Here is a 23481-nt window from a genome sequence, read left to right on the forward strand (position 1 = left end):
AAGAGCGCGTGTTTTAGAAATCGTGGAAACATGGACTCCTTCACCACCCCCATGAGAACTTCGGACTTTGTTTTAGCCCCAAGGGCCTTTGAAAAACCGCGGAGAAAGCGCTACAGCAGCGAGAGTTCCGAGGAGGAGGAGGGGAGACTGAGGGGAGCCCTTTGGCCCAGCCATTGATGGAACCCGAAACCCGGCTGCTTGTGAGGCACCGCGAGGAGCGTGATGGCCTCTTGTTGTCCACCCCCCTAGAGGTGGAAGGCGATCGCAGCTCGGGGGAGTCACTCCTGGACAAGATGAACGGAAAAGACAAAGCTCAGGTAAATGAATGTTTAAGAAGTGACGGTCGAGGTTGGGGGTGGGGGTGTGTGTGTAATGGGGGGTTAGGAACCAGGGATTGTGTAAATCAAAAACCAAGTAGTGGGGTGCTTAAGCTGTTTCTTTTCTGAAAAAAAAAATCTCTCGACAGCTCGACGATGCCTTTCTAGAGGACCCGGAGACCCTGGACAGCGTTGCACCAAGCAGCAAAGATGAACCGGCCCCACCTTGTTTTTGCTCAACGCCGATACAAAATGTTGACGAGGACTCCGAGGATGACGGCTATGAGGAGTTTAGGAGGAGGCTTGGCATGGAACTGACTGAGCCAGTGCCACGTCGTGAGCGTAAAAAAGTCATGCGGACTATTGTACGCGTTGCTGTTTATGCTGTTCTTAATCACTGTCTCAGGGAAAAGCTTTTTGAAGATTGTGAGGGCTGTGTCATAGATGCACCAGGCCAGTGGCACCATGACTGTGTGACTTGGACTTCAGTGGATATAAACTGCAAGCTCCGGGGCTTGTGTGCTGAGCTGTGTTTGGAAAGCTTATTAAACACTGTTATTGCCATAGGTTATGTTATGCAATGTCTGTGCCTAACCCAAGAACATTTAGCACAAATGGTGACCTTGATAAATGCTGTGCAATTCAGTGGAGACCCTGACCATGTTTTAAAAAAAGTGACCAAACCGGAAGATGCCTGCTTAGAGCGTTATATTGACCGTCTGGTCCGCACAAAAAGTTATAGAACCCTGCTTAAGAAAAAGGCTATTTGTAAGAAATCTAAAAGGATTAAGTTAGAAAATGGTGAGGGGCCAAACATGCGATATAAAACTTGGTAGCTGTAAATTAAAAAAAAATATTCTATCGAAAAGGGCTTTGTGACTATCTGTATTTCTGTTAAAAGGTCTCTGGCCCTTAAGGGAGCTTAAAGTTTTTTTTTCTTTCTTTCTTTTTTTAATGGAGCATCTTGGTTTGTTTTCAAGGAGCTGTATGTCTTTTAAATAACAAAAAATCGTTTGTGAGAACCTAGCTCTTGTGTCTTTTGTGTAAGAGAGACCCATTTACAGCAAAAAAAAAAGTTGAAATGTATGTTGTGGGAGGGGAAAAAAATCCTAAAAATGTGTTTACAGTAAAACAAACAGGGATGGTTCAGACATGTGGTTGAGTACGATAGAACTGACTTATTCTGTTGAACTGAACGGGTTCAACCACACCCCTTACTGAATAGCCAGGGTGACTGTGATTACTCACCCTTGTTGCCATAGGCTTAATTTTGATGGGGGTGCACCCATAGTAAGGGAGGTGGGTGGGTGAGGATGGTGAGTTCTGATTAATATGAAATGAAATAAAACCTCAGGAGTTCGTAGATGCTATTGGACAGTTTAAATATAACCCCTGGAGTTGGCAGAACTCTATTGGACAGTTTAAATATGACGCCAGGAGTTGGTGGAACGCTATAGGCCAGTTTAAATATGACCCAGGAGTTGGTTGAAGGCCATGGGGCACTTTTTCTAGAAAGCACCCCCACCCCACCAAACTTTAAGCATTAAAGACACATGTTTTAAAAAACAAAAAAACAAAAAAAATCCAAGCCCCAAGACATTCATTGATATCTGCAAAGGGTCCCTCACTTGAAATGGCTACTGTAAAAAGGCCCTACAGGGGAAAAAAAAATGTATTTGAACTTAAAAAAGAAAAAAAAAGAAAAGCAGCCCAATGTTGTGCAGAAAACGTATCCCCCCCACCCCACCCTCCCCAGATCACAAAAGGGAATGCTAGGGAGGGGTGATCCAATCAACCTGCTAACTGTTTTGAAACAAAAGAATTAGGATGGTATAAAAACCTCAGGTAGCTTGGAGACTGTCTCTTTCAACAGAAACTCTCTTGAATTGCTGCTGGACTGCAAGAGGAGGTATGTTCCCTGTTTTTTTAACTCTGAATATATATATATATATATATATATATATATATATATATATATATATATATAATGCCATGCTTTGGCCATGCTGTCTTAGTAAATAATGGTGCCTATCTTTATTGCAGTGTGATCTGTTTAGCATGGAGCCAGTAACTTTAAGTTGCAGTTCATCACCAGGCCAAGGTAAAAACCATTTTTAACTGTAGTTGTGCTTAATAACTTCAGGTATTACGTAGGTTGAAGAGGGATTTGGGGGCTAATACTAACTAACAGTTTGGCTTGGTTTTTTTTAACCCAAAGGCCCCAAGCACACATGGCTGGGGCGGGGCGGGGGACAGAACAACCAGGGGTCTTTTTAAAAGCATGTGGGTTTATTGAAAAGTATTTTGTTGCAAACAGTGTTTTAAACTGCTGGTGTGTGTGTGTGTGTGTGTGTGTGTGTGTAAAACATAGGTGGTTTTTAAAAAGTATATGTCTACAAACTGATGGTGTGTTTCCAATTAACAGGGTTTTTACTTTGCAAAATGAGATGTATTTTTTTTAAAAAAATATTTGTGGGGGTTGTTTTTAAAGTGGTAGAAATAAACTCAAAACCTGTGTTTGTTGTACAGCCTGAAATGGATTATTTTGTTTTAAAGCTGTGACTTTTTTAAATAGAAAAAACACCCTAATGAATATTTTTTTTATTTTAAAGTTTACTAGACAGTTTCATGTGTTTTATTAGAATGTTGTTTGCTTTACAGTACGGTCAAAACACGAGGGGGTAAAAATGCTCAAAAGAAAAAGGAAAGAGGCAACTGAAAAGAAAAATTCACCAGTATCAGTGACGGATGGATGGATGAAGCCGGGTAAATATATTTTGCGTATTAGTCTGGTTAATTTATGATGTTTTGTATTTTAAGTAAATACATAGGTGCGGGTGAGAAAGCTGGCAAAGTTACGTTTTTGTAAAATGCTTTTTTTCCCCCTGCCCCAATCAGTCATGTGCACCCTTCTGACAAGGCTGTAGTGGGAGCTACAAGGACCCCTCCCCGAGAACCACCAAAGAACCAGGAATCTGCTTTGAGACCTTTAACAACGCAAAACAGCACAAGAGTGCAGATGAAGCATCAGGCCAGTCCAAACCTCATTTACGTCAAACCCAAGGACAAAACAAAACACTTTGGTAAAAAACATCCATGCAAACACAACTCCAGTTCCTCAGCGGCCACCACCACACCAAGCCCTGAGAAAACTGTGAGCGAAAACGCCCACATTCACAAACCCAGAGCACGCACTCTAGGGGTTCTGAATGTGCACAGAAACACACACATTCACAAACCCAGAGCAGGCGCTCTAGGGGTTGTGAATAAAAAACCAAGGACTGACAAGCCATTCTCCCAGATCCATAAGGTTGTCACAGATCCCCCATATTCTAGTATTTGGGAAGAGTTTGATGCTTCATTCAGAAAACTGATGGACGCTGTATCCTCGGGGGGCCTAAAAGAAAGGGGGGCTGGAAAGGGTGGCTCTGATCAGGCATGACTAGGTGTGGAAAGGGGTACCCTCAAGGGTGCACATCAGCTCATGTGTAAACAAAAGGGCGGACAGCACTTGGGGGATAAACAGATGGCTGCCAAAAAGTTGCAGGCCAGGGTCGCTGTAAAAATTTTAAAAAGGGCTAAAGAGGTAATGAGGAAAAAAAAAACAAAAAGAGATGCTCCCTACCGGAGGCTCTCAAACTGGCCTGTCTGAAAATGGGGAGGCGAAATCAGACTCTGATTTAGAAAATTCCCCAGAGGGCTCTCTAGACGGGGTCCCATCTACTCTCAGTGACCCTCACGGAGGCGTCTCAGAGTCTGTCTCTCAATTAGTATCGGAGGTAGAAGATGCCACTGATGGTTCCGTAGAGGAACGCCCAAGTAACCCTGAAAATGCAGAGGTGTATATGGAGAGAGTGAGAAGTTGGCAACGTGAATGACCTAGATTTGGGGGGTCGGTGTATTGTGAGGAGTTTCGTTTTGTCAATCTTGAGCAAATAAATTCAGCTCAACAGGTTGTTGAAGCCATACACAGAGGGATACAGCTAGTTCTTGATGACGTTAATGATAGGGTAGGCCCTGATGATTACGTACAGTTACGTTTAGAGAGCCGTCATTTAACTAACCCTTTGTTTTCGGTCAGAAGAACGAGGGATGAGCTGTCCGCTGAGGATTTCTTAAACCAGACCTCAAAGCTGCTATAGAGCAATAGAGAATTGCATGTTGATGGGACATTGCTAAACTGTTTTTAAATTCTCTGTGGGGTAAATTCGGCCAAAGAACCAACCTACCCAATACCAACATCGTGAAAGACCCTGACGAACTCTTTCAGTACCTGTTTTCCCCCAGCTACGAGGTTTCATCCTGCGAGTTTATCGACGATGAAACAGCGTGAGTGTCTTGGAAACACGCAAAAGACCGGTACTCTGTCTCTGGCAATACCAATGTTTTCATAGCCTGTTTCACCACCGCTTATGCCCGCTTAGAACTATACAGACTCCTAGACGGGTTGCAAGAGCGGTGCATGTATCACGACACTGACTCGGTGACATTTGTGAAAAGGGAGGGGGCCTGGAATCCCCCTCTGGGGGATTATTTAGGGGACCTCACGAGCGAAATCCTGCCAGATCAACACATCACTGAGTTTGTGTCGGCAGGCCCAAAAACATACGGGTATAAGCTGTCGGGAGGAAAGGCCTATATGAAGGTCAAAGGTATTACCCTGAACGTAGCAAACTGTGAAAAGATCAGCTTTGACAGTTTGAAAGATCTAGTCCTGGACTATTGCACGGGCCTGCAAGAAAACCCCTCCAAAAAGCAGCAGCAGCCCTCTATTGTAAGAAACAAAAATCAGTGGCAAATAGAGACCAAAACCCTTAAAAAAACACAGAAAGTCGTTTACAACAAGAGGGTCCTAGGAGAAGGGTTTAAAACCCTGCCCTACGGCTTTTGAAAAATGGATACGAGGTGGAAACACCCCTTTTCTGCAATTCTCATGGGGCCTAGCAACTGCGGGAAAAGTTACTTTATAAAAAATGTATTGGATAATGCCAAACAAACATTGTCTGTTACGCCTGAGAATATTGTGTGGTGTTACAGTTGTTGGCAACCTCTGTATAAAGAACTGCTCTGTAAATATCCCTTTATCAATTTTGTGGAGGGGCTGCCTCATGCTTTTGACGATGACCGTTTGTTTCCTACCAATAAAATAACCGTGATTATCATAGATGATCTGATGAACTCTGCCTGTGAAAGCGATGAAATCGAGAAAGGCTTTACCAAATACGTGCATCACAGGAACCTGAGCATTATGTATATAGTTCAGACCATATTTTGCCAGGGAAAAAAGAGTCGCACGATTAACCTAAACACAAAGTACATGGTTCTGTTCAAAAACCCCAGGGATAGATTACAAATTGCTACACTCGCTCGGCAAATGTACCCCGGCAAAGCTCAATTCTTTCTAGAAGCTTTTGAGGATGCTACCAAAAGGCCTTATGGCTACCTGGTGGTGGATTTAAATGCTTCCACACCAGAAGCTTATAGACTAAGAACTGGTCTTTTCCCTCCAGACTGGCCGGCAGTTTATACTTTAAAAAGAACAACAGCCGGGTATAAAAAGAGATAAATTATTGGCAGGCCCCTTTTTAACAGCCGGGGGTGCTGACTGAAAACATGTCTAGCTGTGTGAAGAGAAACCTGGGCCTTTTAAAATTACGCAGCAAAGGAGGGCTATACTGTGCTCAGCCTCTGACGATCTAGTAGCAGCCATCTCAGAAATAGCGCTCAACACCTTAAAAGGAAACACGCCTTTAACACAGAATCAAATGCGTGTGCTGAAAAAGAAACACACGCTTATAAAAACTTTGTGTAATAAAAGGGTTCCACTTAAAAGAAAGAAGCATCTTTTGAAGCAGTCTGGGGGGTTTATCGGACCCCTGTTAAGTTTTGCTAGCCCTCTGATAACGGGGCTTTTAACTAATCAATAATGGAGTATGCAGAAAAAATGTACCTGATGCCCAGCCGCCAGTTGGAGCAATTAAGGGCTCCCCCTCCAGCAGAGGAAAATATCAGAACGACCGCAACACGCTTACTGGATGCTGAAATGAAGTCTGTTCTTCAAAGAACTGACTTAGGTGAATACGAAAAGGCTAAACTTTACAGCACCGTGCTTCAAAGGTACCTAACGTACGTGAAGCAGAGCGATGTGGATAAAGGAAAAATAAGTCTGTTTGTACCAGAACAGGAACAGAGTGTGACTACCAAACCCTCAGAAACACCAAAGACCTCAGACTCTGTTGCTCAGGAGGTGTTGGATAATGTGAATAAGTGTTATAAGAAAAATGCATTAGTATTCCTAAATAAGCTGGGCCAGGATAAAAATATCTCTTCATGGAACGATAAAGGGTCTTTTGTGTACAAAGGCTCTGTGGATCATGGTTCTAACATGCTCGATTCAGTCAGGGCCGTCACCCAGACGCGCTCTGTTCCTAGCAGACATGTACCTAAAGGATGGGGTGTGTTTATGAATGCCATGGTGGAACTGAACATACCATCTTCCATCATGGGCAATGCGGCCAACAGAGATCTTTTGGAATGCCTCAAGGCCTCGACCGCTGACACCAGGCTGGATCAAGAAACCGTGACCCCTTTTTTGCCATCTAAAAAACTAAAATTGGCTAAAAGAGGCGAATGGCTCAGAGTGTGATCTTTTTCACGTTCTAATTTTTTTTTTAAAAAACTGGTAATGTTTTGCTTTAAATAAAACATTTCTGAATTGGTCATTGTGTTTTATTTGTTTTTTAAAAACCCCACCAAACATCAATTGTCTTTAAACCCCTCACCTGGGGTGCTTTATTGGGTAACATGACTATGAAAATCGTTGCAAGATACACATGTCTGGGCTTGTTGAAACATGTTTTGAGCAAGGCTAGGCATGTCCAAGTATTTAAATTTATTTTTTACAAAATTCATCACCCTCCGGTCATTTTGCACTAAGTCATTAGAATACAATTTTAAAATCCGGTCAAAAGATAAACCCTTGCGACAATGGTGTAAGAAAAACACGCAGTGATAGCCGCAGGCGATGGAGCTGGGGTCTTGTAATTGTCTGTTGTGAAACACAAAGTCTGTGGCATTTTTGTTTAAAAATTTCATAATGCTTTTAGGAAAGAACACACTGTTTGGGGGGTGCCCATATGAGTCAAAAAACTCTCCAAGGTTACGCTCCACCAGATACAAGGCAAGCCAGTGTTCACCCGGTTGGTTGTGTGGATGTGTGTTGACCACCAAACCTAGGGATCTCTGGGAGAGCTTGCCGCCAGGGAGCCAATCGCAGGGAAACACATCTAAGAAATTCTTTTTTGTGTAAGGATCCATTGATAAGACACATGAGAGCTGCAGGGTGTCCATGTTTACATGCAGTCAAACAGAACATTTCTCCTCTGATATATCTCTATGACGTTGTCAAAAACCCCATACACAATCATATGGATGGTAACGGTTAAAGTCTTCCCAAAACGTATTTCTGCTCTCAGGTTCCTGGTTTTAATCAGGGAATAGTGATCGGCGCATTCCTGGTCGGGGGACAGGTCAAAGGCAAACAAGGTGTAACCCTGTGCAAACTCCTCACGGTCAATTAACAGAGAACGATCTTTCATGTGTTTACCAGCCGTCTGTACCAGATTCATGTATTCTCTAACACAGCGTCCTGCCTTGAAGTCTGGTTGTAGAGGCTTGGTTGGTATCTGTTCACCATCCACATACAAGGCCACAAAATTAATATCGTAATGCTTAAAATGAAAGGGATTTTTAGTGTAACTTCCACTAAAGGCATCTATCCACAAATCCTAGGACAAGCATTTTGGGTAACTGTCCCAAAAACAGGTTCTCCTGGTTACTGACCCTGCTGCCCGCAGGGATGCTAAACACTTTCATTCCCACACGGTCCACAGGGTATTTAGCATTAGCGGTAAGCAGGGCCTCAGCGTGTCCCAGACGAACGCTCGGGGCCACCCGTACTTTCTTCACAGAAAGGGATGCTGATAGAATGCGCAGTTTAAAGCCTTTGGTTCCACTGCCCATTAAACAGAAAGCATCTTTACTGCGTGTCAGTTTAATTTTCACACCCACTCCGTTCAACAATAGTTTTTCTTGAAAAAACAGGTCGCTGTGTAGATGACCCAGAAGCTCTACTGTTCTGCTTTGGGCAGTCAGCTTTGCACGCCTCACAAACCCTAGATTCTCGCCATCCAACCCCATTTCTTCCTGTTGTCCGGCAGTGTCTTTCTAAAAGAGGCCAGCGGAAAATTGTGTGGTTAGGGTGTCATCGCTGTAACTGAGCACCGATTCGATAAAGGCCCTGGAAGGGTAACAGTTGTTGCTTTGGCTTACAAGGTGGTCTCCCAGCGTGACATCCAGCTGACTAAAAATGGAGGCCACTGGGTAATTCACCAGGCCTACCTCGGCGTCCGCGGCGAGTTCAGTTCCGCCTCCTTTTACAATCTTGCAACACAGGTACAGCAGTGTGTTGTTTAAATCCATATAATCTGCGCCATTCCCTGCTGTAAAAAAGTCAATGGGGGCAGACTCGGTAATGGCCGACAGAGGTGGCACCTCGATGTTGATTCTTTTCTCAATGCTGGTCTGCGTAGGGGATATTTGGAACAAGTCTAGTTCGGATTTGGTGCACTCTTCAGACCCGCAGTGAACAAAAGCCATGTTGATTCAAATATAGCTCTTTTATCAGGCAGCGAGCATTTCCTCTTTCGCCCCGGCTTCCTCTTGGACTTTCGCTTGTGGCTGACCCTGCGGGTCAAAGCCCTTCTTTTAAAGGGTTTCGAGGGACCTGTGCGTCGCGGATATGACGCATTTCTCTTTCTCTTCTTCCTCCTTTTAATGTACATCAGCCCCGATCCTTCCTGTGAAGCTGTGTTCCCCACCTTCTCCAGAACAGCGCGGGAGACATGACCTACCATGTCTTTAGCTATGTTTTGAGCGGCAGTTTTTACGTGGGGTTTAATAATCTCTTGCCCCCTCCTCAAAAGCGGTATGGCTTTTCGAAAGAGGCTATGGAATATTCCACCCACGCCCGCCCCATACATCATGGGGGCCCCATGATATCCAGGAAGGGCATATCCCGCCTGGGCTTTGTAATAGTTCCTGTAGATGTTGGGGTCGCCATAATTTTTTATTATTAACATTTGAAGGGTGGGGGACAGCATTCATATTAACACATTTAAATATGTTTTATTAATCGCCTGGTTTAACACAACCTTTTACAACCGCCTGTAAAAATGGACGCCATGACTCCTAACATGAGGGTGTCTGTGCTGGTTCCTCTTGAGATCTGTGTCTCAGACATGAGCAAAAACAGCTGATGCATGATACATTTACTCCCACCGGGCTACCGATGCATAAGTTCTCAAAGGCCTCTAGAAAGGCATCATCAAGCTGTCGAGAGATTTTTTCAGAAAAGAAACAGTGTAAGCACCCCACTGCTTGGTTTTTGATTTACACAATCCCTGGTTCCTAACCCCCATTACACCCCCACCCCCACCCCCGACCGTCACTTCTTAAACATTTATTTACCTGAGCCATGTCTTTTCCATTCACCTTCTCCGCCCGTAGCTCCCCCAAGCCATGATCACCTTCCACCTCTAGGGGGGTGGACAACAAGAGGCCATCACGCTCATCGCGGTGCCTCACAAGCAGCCGTGTTTTGGGGTCGGTTTCTGCCGTAAACGGATGGGCCAAAGGGTCCTCCTCGGAACTCTCGCTGATGTAGCGCTTTCTCCACACAAGTCCAAAGGTGCTCGGGGCTAAAACAAAGTCTGAAGTTCTCATGGGGGTGGTGAAGGAGTCCATGTTTCCACGATTTCTAAAACACGCGCTCTTGGTAAAAGACAGCCTCTTCTGCCCGACGCTGGGACTTATGGGGTGATGGTGCTGCGCTCTGATTGGCAGAGGGGTCACACGCCACTCTTCTGGGAGGTTCACCCCATCCCAGAACCTGCCCTATTTTGGTCAAATCTGCTCTCGGAGTGGCCTGATTGGTAGAGGTTGGTGGGAGGAGTTGTTAGAGGGGTCACACGAATCATTTCCGGACGGGTCAGAGTGCCTGACGGGTCAGGAGCCTGGGGGGAGGAGGGGAGGGGCAAACTCTCATGCACCAGGCCAGGAGGAAGGGAGTCAGAATTAAAGGGAGACACCCTGGATAAAGCCAATTAGGAGCTGGAGTACCAGAGAGAGAAGGATGCAGGAGAGGTGGAAAGAGAGAGAGACGCTGCAGAGAGTGAAGAGAGGTTGGTGCTGCAGGTCTTGGAGTGTGATCGCAGGCTGAGGGAGGAAGACAGAGCGCAGCACAATAAGGTGTTTGAGAGGCTGCTCGTGGCACATGACTGCAGGTTCCAGTGCCAACAACACCCTGAGTCCCCTCCACACGGCCGTGTCCTGCAGCCCACGCCCCCTTGGGACAGTTCTGGGACTGGGAGGTCCATACCACGAGCAGTGAATACTACATGGTACAGTCAAATGTACCCTGCGCATTCCCCGCTCCAGATCAACTGCAGCCCTTGTGTGCAAATTGTGGCAGAAGGATGGAGGAGAACAGAGGGACAGGGGATGTCCGGAGCTAGTGACCCAGAACTAGTGAAACTGCTTTGGTGGAAATGGACATAGCTGGAGTGTTTGGCACTGTTGTCCATTTCATCTCTTCACACACAATTGGGTAGACACACCCTGTAAGGGCTCCTGTATGCAGACAATGTGCCCCTAAACTCCTGCCACCCAACTGACATAGCACACAGGGAAATGGCTTACAATTAATTATGCATTTATCTCTGTTAATCTACGGTGAAAGTCCTGTCTCCCTTCTCAGCTTTTTATACCCAGCAACAGATAATCTAATCTATTCTGAGAGTAAAGTTCAAAAGCTTCAGAGAATTTTTAGAGCCTAATTCCTGTAAATCGTTCAGACTTCACTTTCATTTTCTCTCCCCCCGGTTGTAAAGGGAAAGGTTAGAACTTCATTCTGGGTACATATCTCCCCTCCCCTGGTACTGAGAGGTATATGCCCACAGAACGTGGGCTCAAAACCCTCACCTTCAATAATGCAAGAAAAACATGTAAGAAAAGAACGTCAGTGACCAAACAGCAGAAACACGCTGCAGCAAAATGAGAGATTTTCTCCCTGTTGTCAGGCGTGTAATTTCTGCTGATACCAAAAATGTCTCTACATTTTACCATATGCAGGGTTGTTGTAATTGTGCCAGTCCCATGGTATTAGAGAGACAAGGTGGATGAGGTAATATCTTTTATTGGACCAACTTCTCTTGGTGAGAGAGACAAGCTTTTGAGCTCACACATTATCCTGAAGAAGAGCTCTCTGCAAGCTTGAAAGCTTGTCTCTCTCACTAACAGAAGTTGGTCCAATGTAAGATATTACCTCACCCATCCTCTCTCTCCAAATTTAACTCGCATTTGTTCTTTGGGTGAACTCTGTTCTGGCCTCTTTTTAAGCAGCTGTTCTCCTTCCTTCTTGAGGACAATTTCTTCTCAGCATTTCACGGAATGATTAGAAGGCAAATTCTTTGCTCCATTTTCTCAGTAACAGACACGGGGGGTGTGGGAGGGGAGGAGAAAGGGAGCTCAGGATAGTTCAGCCCCATATTGAGGACAAAGAGCTACAAAGTGGTTCTGGTTCATTCAGAACCTTTCACTCAGTTCTCCCCGTTCCTGCTTCCCACTGACTGTCCCGACTGGCGTTTACTATGTTGTGTTTTCTGTTTTCTCTATCTATGAATTCCTTCTCTCTGACCATCATGTGGACTAGCGTAGCCATGACTTACACTCACCCTCCCTTACAACAGTTAAACTCGATTAGAACCGCTGAGGCCTGGTCTACACTGGAAAGTTGCACCATCAAAATTCTCCTCTTTTTTTTTCTTAGCACAGCCTGACCGGTGTCCACACTAAATTTCATCTCCCACTGACAAATCCTCCACTTTTGCCGGCATAGCTAGTCCCCTGCGCAGGGTGACATAATCCCTCTAGCAGCAGGGTTCTATCAGCACAGCGGCAGTATGTCAGTGACAGCCCTTCACAAATTTGAAGACTGTTATCAGGTCCCCCTTCAGTCTTCTTTGCTCAGAACATGCCCAGTTTTTTTAACCTTTCCTCACGGGGCAGGTATTCAAAAGCCTCGTTTCATTCTTGTGGCTCTGCTCTGGACTCTCTCCAACTTGTCCACATCTTCCTTAAAGTGTAGTGCCCAGAACAGGACACAGGATCCAGCTGCGGCCTCACCAGCCCTGAGCAGAGCAAGACAATTACCTCCTGGGTCTTACATACAACACCCCTGTTAACATACCCTCGAATGACATTAGCCTTTTTTCACAACTGCATCACATGGCTGGCTCATAGTCCATTTGTGATCCACAATACCCCCCAGGTCCTTTTCAGCAGTACTACCGAGTAGTATAAGGGCCCTACCATCAAGCAAACCCTAACCCCGCCCCTTGACCCCTTAACTCCGCACCTTGACCCCTGCCTCCTTCACCAGAAGTCCCGCCCCATGGGGGTATTACCTCCGGGGTCAAGGCTGCCACATGACCAGAAGGTGTGTCATGTGACTCCCCAACCCTGCCCCTTGACCCCTTAACCCCACCCCTTGACCCCGTCCCCTTCACCGGAAGTACTGCCCCATGGGGTTATTACTTCCGAGGTCAAGGCTGCCACATGACCGGAAGCAAGGTGTGTCATGTGACCCCTCTAACAACTCCTCCCACTCCCTCTACCAATCAGGAGGGGTTTCGCCCCTGTAGGACTGCCCCAAGAGGAGATTTCACCAATCAGGGTGAGTTCCGGGGCGGGGTGTCCTCTCCGGAAGTGGGTCTTGTGACCCCTCTAACAACTCCTCCCCCAACCCTCTATCAATCAGGATGGGTTTTGTCCCAATAGGACCGGCCCCAAGAGGAGATTTGACCAATCAGGATGAGTTCCGGGACGGGGTGACCCATCCGGAAATGATTCGTGTGACCCCTCTAACAACTCCTCCCACCAACCTCTACCAATCAATCTGCCCCGAGAGCAGATTTGACCAAAATAGGGCAGGTTCTGGGCTGGGGTGAACCGCCCAGAAGAGGGGCATGTGACCCCTCTGCCAATCAGAGCGCAGCACCATCACCCCATAAGTCCCAGCGTCGGGCAGAAGAGGCTGTCTTTTACCAAGAGCGCGTGTTTTAGAAATCGTGGAAACATGGACTCCTTCACCACCCCCATGAGAACTTCGGACTTTGTTTTAGCCCCAAGGGCCTTTGAAAAACCGCGGAGAAAGCGCTACAGCAGCGAGAGTTCCGAGGAGGAGGAGGGGAGACTGAGGGGAGCCCTTTGGCCCAGCCATTGATGGAACCCGAAACCCGGCTGCTTGTGAGGCACCGCGAGGAGCGTGATGGCCTCTTGTTGTCCACCCCCCTAGAGGTGGAAGGCGATCGCAGCTCGGGGGAGTCACTCCTGGACAAGATGAACGGAAAAGACAAAGCTCAGGTAAATGAATGTTTAAGAAGTGACGGTCGAGGTTGGGGGTGGGGGTGTGTGTGTAATGGGGGGTTAGGAACCAGGGATTGTGTAAATCAAAAACCAAGTAGTGGGGTGCTTAAGCTGTTTCTTTTCTGAAAAAAAAAATCTCTCGACAGCTCGACGATGCCTTTCTAGAGGACCCGGAGACCCTGGACAGCGTTGCACCAAGCAGCAAAGATGAACCGGCCCCACCTTGTTTTTGCTCAACGCCGATACAAAATGTTGACGAGGACTCCGAGGATGACGGCTATGAGGAGTTTAGGAGGAGGCTTGGCATGGAACTGACTGAGCCAGTGCCACGTCGTGAGCGTAAAAAAGTCATGCGGACTATTGTACGCGTTGCTGTTTATGCTGTTCTTAATCACTGTCTCAGGGAAAAGCTTTTTGAAGATTGTGAGGGCTGTGTCATAGATGCACCAGGCCAGTGGCACCATGACTGTGTGACTTGGACTTCAGTGGATATAAACTGCAAGCTCCGGGGCTTGTGTGCTGAGCTGTGTTTGGAAAGCTTATTAAACACTGTTATTGCCATAGGTTATGTTATGCAATGTCTGTGCCTAACCCAAGAACATTTAGCACAAATGGTGACCTTGATAAATGCTGTGCAATTCAGTGGAGACCCTGACCATGTTTTAAAAAAAGTGACCAAACCGGAAGATGCCTGCTTAGAGCGTTATATTGACCGTCTGGTCCGCACAAAAAGTTATAGAACCCTGCTTAAGAAAAAGGCTATTTGTAAGAAATCTAAAAGGATTAAGTTAGAAAATGGTGAGGGGCCAAACATGCGATATAAAACTTGGTAGCTGTAAATTAAAAAAAAATATTCTATCGAAAAGGGCTTTGTGACTATCTGTATTTCTGTTAAAAGGTCTCTGGCCCTTAAGGGAGCTTAAAGTTTTTTTTTCTTTCTTTCTTTTTTTAATGGAGCATCTTGGTTTGTTTTCAAGGAGCTGTATGTCTTTTAAATAACAAAAAATCGTTTGTGAGAACCTAGCTCTTGTGTCTTTTGTGTAAGAGAGACCCATTTACAGCAAAAAAAAAAGTTGAAATGTATGTTGTGGGAGGGGAAAAAAATCCTAAAAATGTGTTTACAGTAAAACAAACAGGGATGGTTCAGACATGTGGTTGAGTACGATAGAACTGACTTATTCTGTTGAACTGAACGGGTTCAACCACACCCCTTACTGAATAGCCAGGGTGACTGTGATTACTCACCCTTGTTGCCATAGGCTTAATTTTGATGGGGGTGCACCCATAGTAAGGGAGGTGGGTGGGTGAGGATGGTGAGTTCTGATTAATATGAAATGAAATAAAACCTCAGGAGTTCGTAGATGCTATTGGACAGTTTAAATATAACCCCTGGAGTTGGCAGAACTCTATTGGACAGTTTAAATATGACGCCAGGAGTTGGTGGAACGCTATAGGCCAGTTTAAATATGACCCAGGAGTTGGTTGAAGGCCATGGGGCACTTTTTCTAGAAAGCACCCCCACCCCACCAAACTTTAAGCATTAAAGACACATGTTTTAAAAAACAAAAAAACAAAAAAAATCCAAGCCCCAAGACATTCATTGATATCTGCAAAGGGTCCCTCACTTGAAATGGCTACTGTAAAAAGGCCCTACAGGGGAAAAAAAAATGTATTTGAACTTAAAAAAGAAAAAAAAGAAAAGCAGCCCAATGTTGTGCAGAAAACGTATCCCCCCCACCCCACCCTCCCCAGATCACAAAAGGGAATGCTAGGGAGGGGTGATCCAATCAACCTGCTAACTGTTTTGAAACAAAAGAATTAGGATGGTATAAAAACCTCAGGTAGCTTGGAGACTGTCTCTTTCAACAGAAACTCTCTTGAATTGCTGCTGGACTGCAAGAGGAGGTATGTTCCCTGTTTTTTTAACTCTGAATATATATATATATATATATATATATATATATATATATATATATATATATATATAATGCCATGCTTTGGCCATGCTGTCTTAGTAAATAATGGTGCCTATCTTTATTGCAGTGTGATCTGTTTAGCATGGAGCCAGTAACTTTAAGTTGCAGTTCATCACCAGGCCAAGGTAAAAACCATTTTTAACTGTAGTTGTGCTTAATAACTTCAGGTATTACGTAGGTTGAAGAGGGATTTGGGGGCTAATACTAACTAACAGTTTGGCTTGGTTTTTTTTAACCCAAAGGCCCCAAGCACACATGGCTGGGGCGGGGCGGGGGACAGAACAACCAGGGGTCTTTTTAAAAGCATGTGGGTTTATTGAAAAGTATTTTGTTGCAAACAGTGTTTTAAACTGCTGGTGTGTGTGTGTGTGTGTGTGTGTGTGTGTAAAACATAGGTGGTTTTTAAAAAGTATATGTCTACAAACTGATGGTGTGTTTCCAATTAACAGGGTTTTTACTTTGCAAAATGAGATGTATTTTTTTTAAAAAAATATTTGTGGGGGTTGTTTTTAAAGTGGTAGAAATAAACTCAAAACCTGTGTTTGTTGTACAGCCTGAAATGGATTATTTTGTTTTAAAGCTGTGACTTTTTTAAATAGAAAAAACACCCTAATGAATATTTTTTTTATTTTAAAGTTTACTAGACAGTTTCATGTGTTTTATTAGAATGTTGTTTGCTTTACAGTACGGTCAAAACACGAGGGGGTAAAAATGCTCAAAAGAAAAAGGAAAGAGGCAACTGAAAAGAAAAATTCACCAGTATCAGTGACGGATGGATGGATGAAGCCGGGTAAATATATTTTGCGTATTAGTCTGGTTAATTTATGATGTTTTGTATTTTAAGTAAATACATAGGTGCGGGTGAGAAAGCTGGCAAAGTTACGTTTTTGTAAAATGCTTTTTTTCCCCCTGCCCCAATCAGTCATGTGCACCCTTCTGACAAGGCTGTAGTGGGAGCTACAAGGACCCCTCCCCGAGAACCACCAAAGAACCAGGAATCTGCTTTGAGACCTTTAACAACGCAAAACAGCACAAGAGTGCAGATGAAGCATCAGGCCAGTCCAAACCTCATTTACGTCAAACCCAAGGACAAAACAAAACACTCTGGTAAAAAACATCCATGCAAACACAACTCCAGTTCCTCAGCGGCCACCACCACACCAAGCCCTGAGAAAACTGTGAGCGAAAACGCCCACATTCACAAACCCAGAGCACGCACTCTAGGGGTTCTGAATGTGCACAGAAACACACACATTCACAAACCCAGAGCAGGCGCTCTAGGGGTTGTGAATAAAAAACCAAGGACTGACAAGCCATTCTCCCAGATCCATAAGGTTGTCACAGATCCCCCATATTCTAGTATTTGGGAAGAGTTTGATGCTTCATTCAGAAAACTGATGGACGCTGTATCCTCGGGGGGCCTAAAAGAAAGGGGGGCTGGAAAGGGTGGCTCTGATCAGGCATGACTAGGTGTGGAAAGGGGTACCCTCAAGGGTGCACATCAGCTCATGTGTAAACAAAAGGGCGGACAGCACTTGGGGGATAAACAGATGGCTGCCAAAAAGTTGCAGGCCAGGGTCGCTGTAAAAATTTTAAAAAGGGCTAAAGAGGTAATGAGGAAAAAAAAAACAAAAAGAGATGCTCCCTACCGGAGGCTCTCAAACTGGCCTGTCTGAAAATGGGGAGGCGAAATCAGACTCTGATTTAGAAAATTCCCCAGAGGGCTCTCTAGACGGGGTCCCATCTACTCTCAGTGACCCTCACGGAGGCGTCTCAGAGTCTGTCTCTCAATTAGTATCGGAGGTAGAAGATGCCACTGATGGTTCCGTAGAGGAACGCCCAAGTAACCCTGAAAATGCAGAGGTGTATATGGAGAGAGTGAGAAGTTGGCAACGTGAATGACCTAGATTTGGGGGGTCGGTGTATTGTGAGGAGTTTCGTTTTGTCAATCTTGAGCAAATAAATTCAGCTCAACAGGTTGTTGAAGCCATACACAGAGGGATACAGCTAGTTCTTGATGACGTTAATGATAGGGTAGGCCCTGATGATTACGTACAGTTACGTTTAGAGAGCCGTCATTTAACTAACCCTTTGTTTTCGGTCAGAAGAACGAGGGATGAGCTGTCCGCTGAGGATTTCTTAAACCAGACCTCAAAGCTGCTATAGAGCAATAGAGAATTGCATGTTGATGGGACATTGCTAAACTGTTTTTAAATTCTCTGTGGGGTAAATTCGGCCAAAGAACCAACCTACCCAATACCAACATCGTGAAAGACCCTGACGAACTCTTTCAGTACCTGTTTTCCCCCAGCTACGAGGTTTCATCCTGCGAGTTTATCGACGATGAAACAGCGTGAGTGTCTTGGAAACACGCAAAAGACCGGTACTCTGTCTCTGGCAATACCAATGTTTTCATAGCCTGTTTCACCACCGCTTATGCCCGCTTAGAACTATACAGACTCCTAGACGGGTTGCAAGAGCGGTGCATGTATCACGACACTGACTCGGTGATATTTGTGAAAAGGGAGGGGGCCTGGAATCCCCCTCTGGGGGATTATTTAGGGGACCTCACGAGCGAAATCCTGCCAGATCAACACATCACTGAGTTTGTGTCGGCAGGCCCAAAAACATACGGGTATAAGCTGTCGGGAGGAAAGGCCTATATGAAGGTCAAAGGTATTACCCTGAACGTAGCAAACTGTGAAAAGATCAGCTTTGACAGTTTGAAAGATCTAGTCCTGGACTATTGCACGGGCCTGCAAGAAAACCCCTCCAAAAAGCAGCAGCAGCCCTCTATTGTAAGAAACAAAAATCAGTGGCAAATAGAGACCAAAACCCTTAAAAAAACACAGAAAGTCGTTTACAACAAGAGGGTCCTAGGAGAAGGGTTTAAAACCCTGCCCTACGGCTTTTGAAAAATGGATACGAGGTGGAAACACCCCTTTTCTGCAATTCTCATGGGGCCTAGCAACTGCGGGAAAAGTTACTTTATAAAAAATGTATTGGATAATGCCAAACAAACATTGTCTGTTACGCCTGAGAATATTGTGTGGTGTTACAGTTGTTGGCAACCTCTGTATAAAGAACTGCTCTGTAAATATCCCTTTATCAATTTTGTGGAGGGGCTGCCTCATGCTTTTGACGATGACCGTTTGTTTCCTACCAATAAAATAACCGTGATTATCATAGATGATCTGATGAACTCTGCCTGTGAAAGCGATGAAATCGAGAAAGGCTTTACCAAATACGTGCATCACAGGAACCTGAGCATTATGTATATAGTTCAGACCATATTTTGCCAGGGAAAAAAGAGTCGCACGATTAACCTAAACACAAAGTACATGGTTCTGTTCAAAAACCCCAGGGATAGATTACAAATTGCTACACTCGCTCGGCAAATGTACCCCGGCAAAGCTCAATTCTTTCTAGAAGCTTTTGAGGATGCTACCAAAAGGCCTTATGGCTACCTGGTGGTGGATTTAAATGCTTCCACACCAGAAGCTTATAGACTAAGAACTGGTCTTTTCCCTCCAGACTGGCCGGCAGTTTATACTTTAAAAAGAACAACAGCCGGGTATAAAAAGAGATAAATTATTGGCAGGCCCCTTTTTAACAGCCGGGGGTGCTGACTGAAAACATGTCTAGCTGTGTGAAGAGAAACCTGGGCCTTTTAAAATTACGCAGCAAAGGAGGGCTATACTGTGCTCAGCCTCTGACGATCTAGTAGCAGCCATCTCAGAAATAGCGCTCAACACCTTAAAAGGAAACACGCCTTTAACACAGAATCAAATGCGTGTGCTGAAAAAGAAACACACGCTTATAAAAACTTTGTGTAATAAAAGGGTTCCACTTAAAAGAAAGAAGCATCTTTTGAAGCAGTCTGGGGGGTTTATCGGACCCCTGTTAAGTTTTGCTAGCCCTCTGATAACGGGGCTTTTAACTAATCAATAATGGAGTATGCAGAAAAAATGTACCTGATGCCCAGCCGCCAGTTGGAGCAATTAAGGGCTCCCCCTCCAGCAGAGGAAAATATCAGAACGACCGCAACACGCTTACTGGATGCTGAAATGAAGTCTGTTCTTCAAAGAACTGACTTAGGTGAATACGAAAAGGCTAAACTTTACAGCACCGTGCTTCAAAGGTACCTAACGTACGTGAAGCAGAGCGATGTGGATAAAGGAAAAATAAGTCTGTTTGTACCAGAACAGGAACAGAGTGTGACTACCAAACCCTCAGAAACACCAAAGACCTCAGACTCTGTTGCTCAGGAGGTGTTGGATAATGTGAATAAGTGTTATAAGAAAAATGCATTAGTATTCCTAAATAAGCTGGGCCAGGATAAAAATATCTCTTCATGGAACGATAAAGGGTCTTTTGTGTACAAAGGCTCTGTGGATCATGGTTCTAACATGCTCGATTCAGTCAGGGCCGTCACCCAGACGCGCTCTGTTCCTAGCAGACATGTACCTAAAGGATGGGGTGTGTTTATGAATGCCATGGTGGAACTGAACATACCATCTTCCATCATGGGCAATGCGGCCAACAGAGATCTTTTGGAATGCCTCAAGGCCTCGACCGCTGACACCAGGCTGGATCAAGAAACCGTGACCCCTTTTTTGCCATCTAAAAAACTAAAATTGGCTAAAAGAGGCGAATGGCTCAGAGTGTGATCTTTTTCACGTTCTAATTTTTTTTTTAAAAAACTGGTAATGTTTTGCTTTAAATAAAACATTTCTGAATTGGTCATTGTGTTTTATTTGTTTTTTAAAAACCCCACCAAACATCAATTGTCTTTAAACCCCTCACCTGGGGTGCTTTATTGGGTAACATGACTATGAAAATCGTTGCAAGATACACATGTCTGGGCTTGTTGAAACATGTTTTGAGCAAGGCTAGGCATGTCCAAGTATTTAAATTTATTTTTTACAAAATTCATCACCCTCCGGTCATTTTGCACTAAGTCATTAGAATACAATTTTAAAATCCGGTCAAAAGATAAACCCTTGCGACAATGGTGTAAGAAAAACACGCAGTGATAGCCGCAGGCGATGGAGCTGGGGTCTTGTAATTGTCTGTTGTGAAACACAAAGTCTGTGGCATTTTTGTTTAAAAATTTCATAATGCTTTTAGGAAAGAACACACTGTTTGGGGGGTGCCCATATGAGTCAAAAAACTCTCCAAGGTTACGCTCCACCAGATACAAGGCAAGCCAGTGTTCACCCGGTTGGTTGTGTGGATGTGTGTTGACCACCAAACCTAGGGGTCTCTGGGAGAGCTTGCCGCCAGGGAGCCAATCGCAGGGAAACACATCTAAGAAATTCTTTTTTGTGTAAGGATCCATTGATAAGACACATGAGAGCTGCAGGGTGTCCATGTTTACATGCAGTCAAACAGAACATTTCTCCTCTGATATATCTCTATGACGTTGTCAAAAACCCCATACACAATCATATGGATGGTAACGGTTAAAGTCTTCCCAAAACGTATTTCTGCTCTCAGGTTCCTGGTTTTAATCAGGGAATAGTGATCGGCGCATTCCTGGTCGGGGGACAGGTCAAAGGCAAACAAGGTGTAACCCTGTGCAAACTCCTCACGGTCAATTAACAGAGAACGATCTTTCATGTGTTTACCAGCCGTCTGTACCAGATTCATGTATTCTCTAACACAGCGTCCTGCCTTGAAGTCTGGTTGCAGAGGCTTGGTTGGTATCTGTTCACCATCCACATACAAGGCCACAAAATTAATATCGTAATGCTTAAAATGAAAGGGATTTTTAGTGTAACTTCCACTAAAGGCATCTATCCACAAATCCTAGGACAAGCATTTTGGGTAACTGTCCCAAAAACAGGTTCTCCTGGTTACTGACCCTGCTGCCCGCAGGGATGCTAAACACTTTCATTCCCACACGGTCCACAGGGTATTTAGCATTAGCGGTAAGCAGGGCCTCAGCGTGTCCCAGACGAACGCTCGGGGCCACCCGTACTTTCTTCACAGAAAGGGATGCTGATAGAATGCGCAGTTTAAAGCCTTTGGTTCCACTGCCCATTAAACAGAAAGCATCTTTACTGCGTGTCAGTTTAATTTTCACATCCACTCCGTTCAACAATAGTTTTTCTTGAAAAAACAGGTCGCTGTGTAGATGACCCAGAAGCTCTACTGTTCTGCTTTGGGCAGTCAGCTTTGCACGCCTCACAAACCCTAGATTCTCGCCATCCAACCCCATTTCTTCCTGTTGTCCGGCAGTGTCTTTCTAAAAGAGGCCAGCGGAAAATTGTGTGGTTAGGGTGTCATCGCTGTAACTGAGCACCGATTCGATAAAGGCCCTGGAAGGGTAACAGTTGTTGCTTTGGCTTACAAGGTGGTCTCCCAGCGTGACATCCAGCTGACTAAAAATGGAGGCCACTGGGTAATTCACCAGGCCTACCTCGGCGTCCGCGGCGAGTTCAGTTCCGCCTCCTTTTACAATCTTGCAACACAGGTACAGCAGTGTGTTGTTTAAATCCATATAATCTGCGCCATTCCCTGCTGTAAAAAAGTCAATGGGGGCAGACTCGGTAATGGCCGACAGAGGTGGCACCTCGATGTTGATTCTTTTCTCAATGCTGGTCTGCGTAGGGGATATTTGGAACAAGTCTAGTTCGGATTTGGTGCACTCTTCAGACCCGCAGTGAACAAAAGCCATGTTGATTCAAATATAGCTCTTTTATCAGGCAGGCGAGCATTTCCTCTTTCGCCCCGGCTTCCTCTTGGACTTTCGCTTGTGGCTGACCCTGCGGGTCAAAGCCCTTCTTTTAAAGGGTTTCGAGGGACCTGTGCGTCGCGGATATGACGCATTTCTCTTTCTCTTCTTCCTCCTTTTAATGTACATCAGCCCCGATCCTTCCTGTGAAGCTGTGTTCCCCACCTTCTCCAGAACAGCGCGGGAGACATGACCTACCATGTCTTTAGCTATGTTTTGAGCGGCAGTTTTTACGTGGGGTTTAATAATCTCTTGCCCCCTCCTCAAAAGCGGTATGGCTTTTCGAAAGAGGCTATGGAATATTCCACCCACGCCCGCCCCATACATCATGGGGGCCCCATGATATCCAGGAAGGGCATATCCCGCCTGGGCTTTGTAATAGTTCCTGTAGATGTTGGGGTCGCCATAATTTTTTATTATTAACATTTGAAGGGTGGGGGACAAGCATTCATATTAACACATTTAAATATGTTTTATTAATCGCCTGGTTTAACACAACCTTTTACAACCGCCTGTAAAAATGGACGCCATGACTCCTAACATGAGGGTGTCTGTGCTGGTTCCTCTTGAGATCTGTGTCTCAGACATGAGCAAAAACAGCTGATGCATGATACATTTACTCCCACCGGGCTACCGATGCATAAGTTCTCAAAGGCCTCTAGAAAGGCATCATCAAGCTGTCGAGAGATTTTTTCAGAAAAGAAACAGTGTAAGCACCCCACTGCTTGGTTTTTGATTTACACAATCCCTGGTTCCTAACCCCCATTACACCCCCACCCCCACCCCGACCGTCACTTCTTAAACATTTATTTACCTGAGCCATGTCTTTTCCATTCACCTTCTCCGCCCGTAGCTCCCCCAAGCCATGATCACCTTCCACCTCTAGGGGGGTGGACAACAAGAGGCCATCACGCTCATCGCGGTGCCTCACAAGCAGCCGTGTTTTGGGGTCGGTTTCTGCCGT

The 23481-nt window shown here is 45.1% G+C and overlaps 3 protein-coding genes across 3 annotated transcripts in view; 2 read left to right on the forward strand and 1 right to left on the reverse strand.

Annotated features, from left to right (window-relative positions):
• Window positions 1-23481, reverse strand: part of LOC119566266 — a 1129280-nt gene that overhangs the window by 869585 nt on the left and 236214 nt on the right. The gene's annotated exons all lie outside the window — the stretch shown is intronic.
• LOC122466321 lies at window positions 19-1163 on the forward strand. Its single transcript, XM_043549458.1, has 2 exons — window positions 19-317; window positions 467-1163. The coding sequence occupies exons 1-2, from the start codon at window positions 177-179 to the stop codon at window positions 1151-1153; spliced, it is 828 nt and encodes a 275-aa protein (XP_043405393.1). The 5' UTR covers window positions 19-176; the 3' UTR covers window positions 1154-1163.
• Window positions 13501-14645, forward strand: LOC122466320. Its single transcript, XM_043549457.1, has 2 exons — window positions 13501-13799; window positions 13949-14645. Exons 1-2 carry the CDS (start codon window positions 13659-13661, stop codon window positions 14633-14635), a joined length of 828 nt encoding a protein of 275 aa, XP_043405392.1. The 5' UTR covers window positions 13501-13658; the 3' UTR covers window positions 14636-14645.

The sequence above is a fragment of the Chelonia mydas genome, chromosome 6, assembly GCF_015237465.2.
Source record: "Chelonia mydas isolate rCheMyd1 chromosome 6, rCheMyd1.pri.v2, whole genome shotgun sequence".
Taxonomy (NCBI): Eukaryota; Metazoa; Chordata; order Testudines; family Cheloniidae; genus Chelonia; species Chelonia mydas.

Excerpts from the sequence above, each read along its gene's own strand:
- LOC122466320 (XM_043549457.1), top strand. The coding sequence starts at position 13,659 with ATGGAACCCGAAACCCGGCTGCTTGTGAGGCACCGCGAGGAGCGTGAT. Across the intron at positions 13,800-13,948 it reads ACGGAAAAGACAAAGCTCAG|CTCGACGATGCCTTTCTAGA; the intron begins GTAAATGAATGT and ends ATCTCTCGACAG.
- LOC122466321 (XM_043549458.1), top strand. The coding sequence starts at position 177 with ATGGAACCCGAAACCCGGCTGCTTGTGAGGCACCGCGAGGAGCGTGAT. Across the intron at positions 318-466 it reads ACGGAAAAGACAAAGCTCAG|CTCGACGATGCCTTTCTAGA; the intron begins GTAAATGAATGT and ends ATCTCTCGACAG.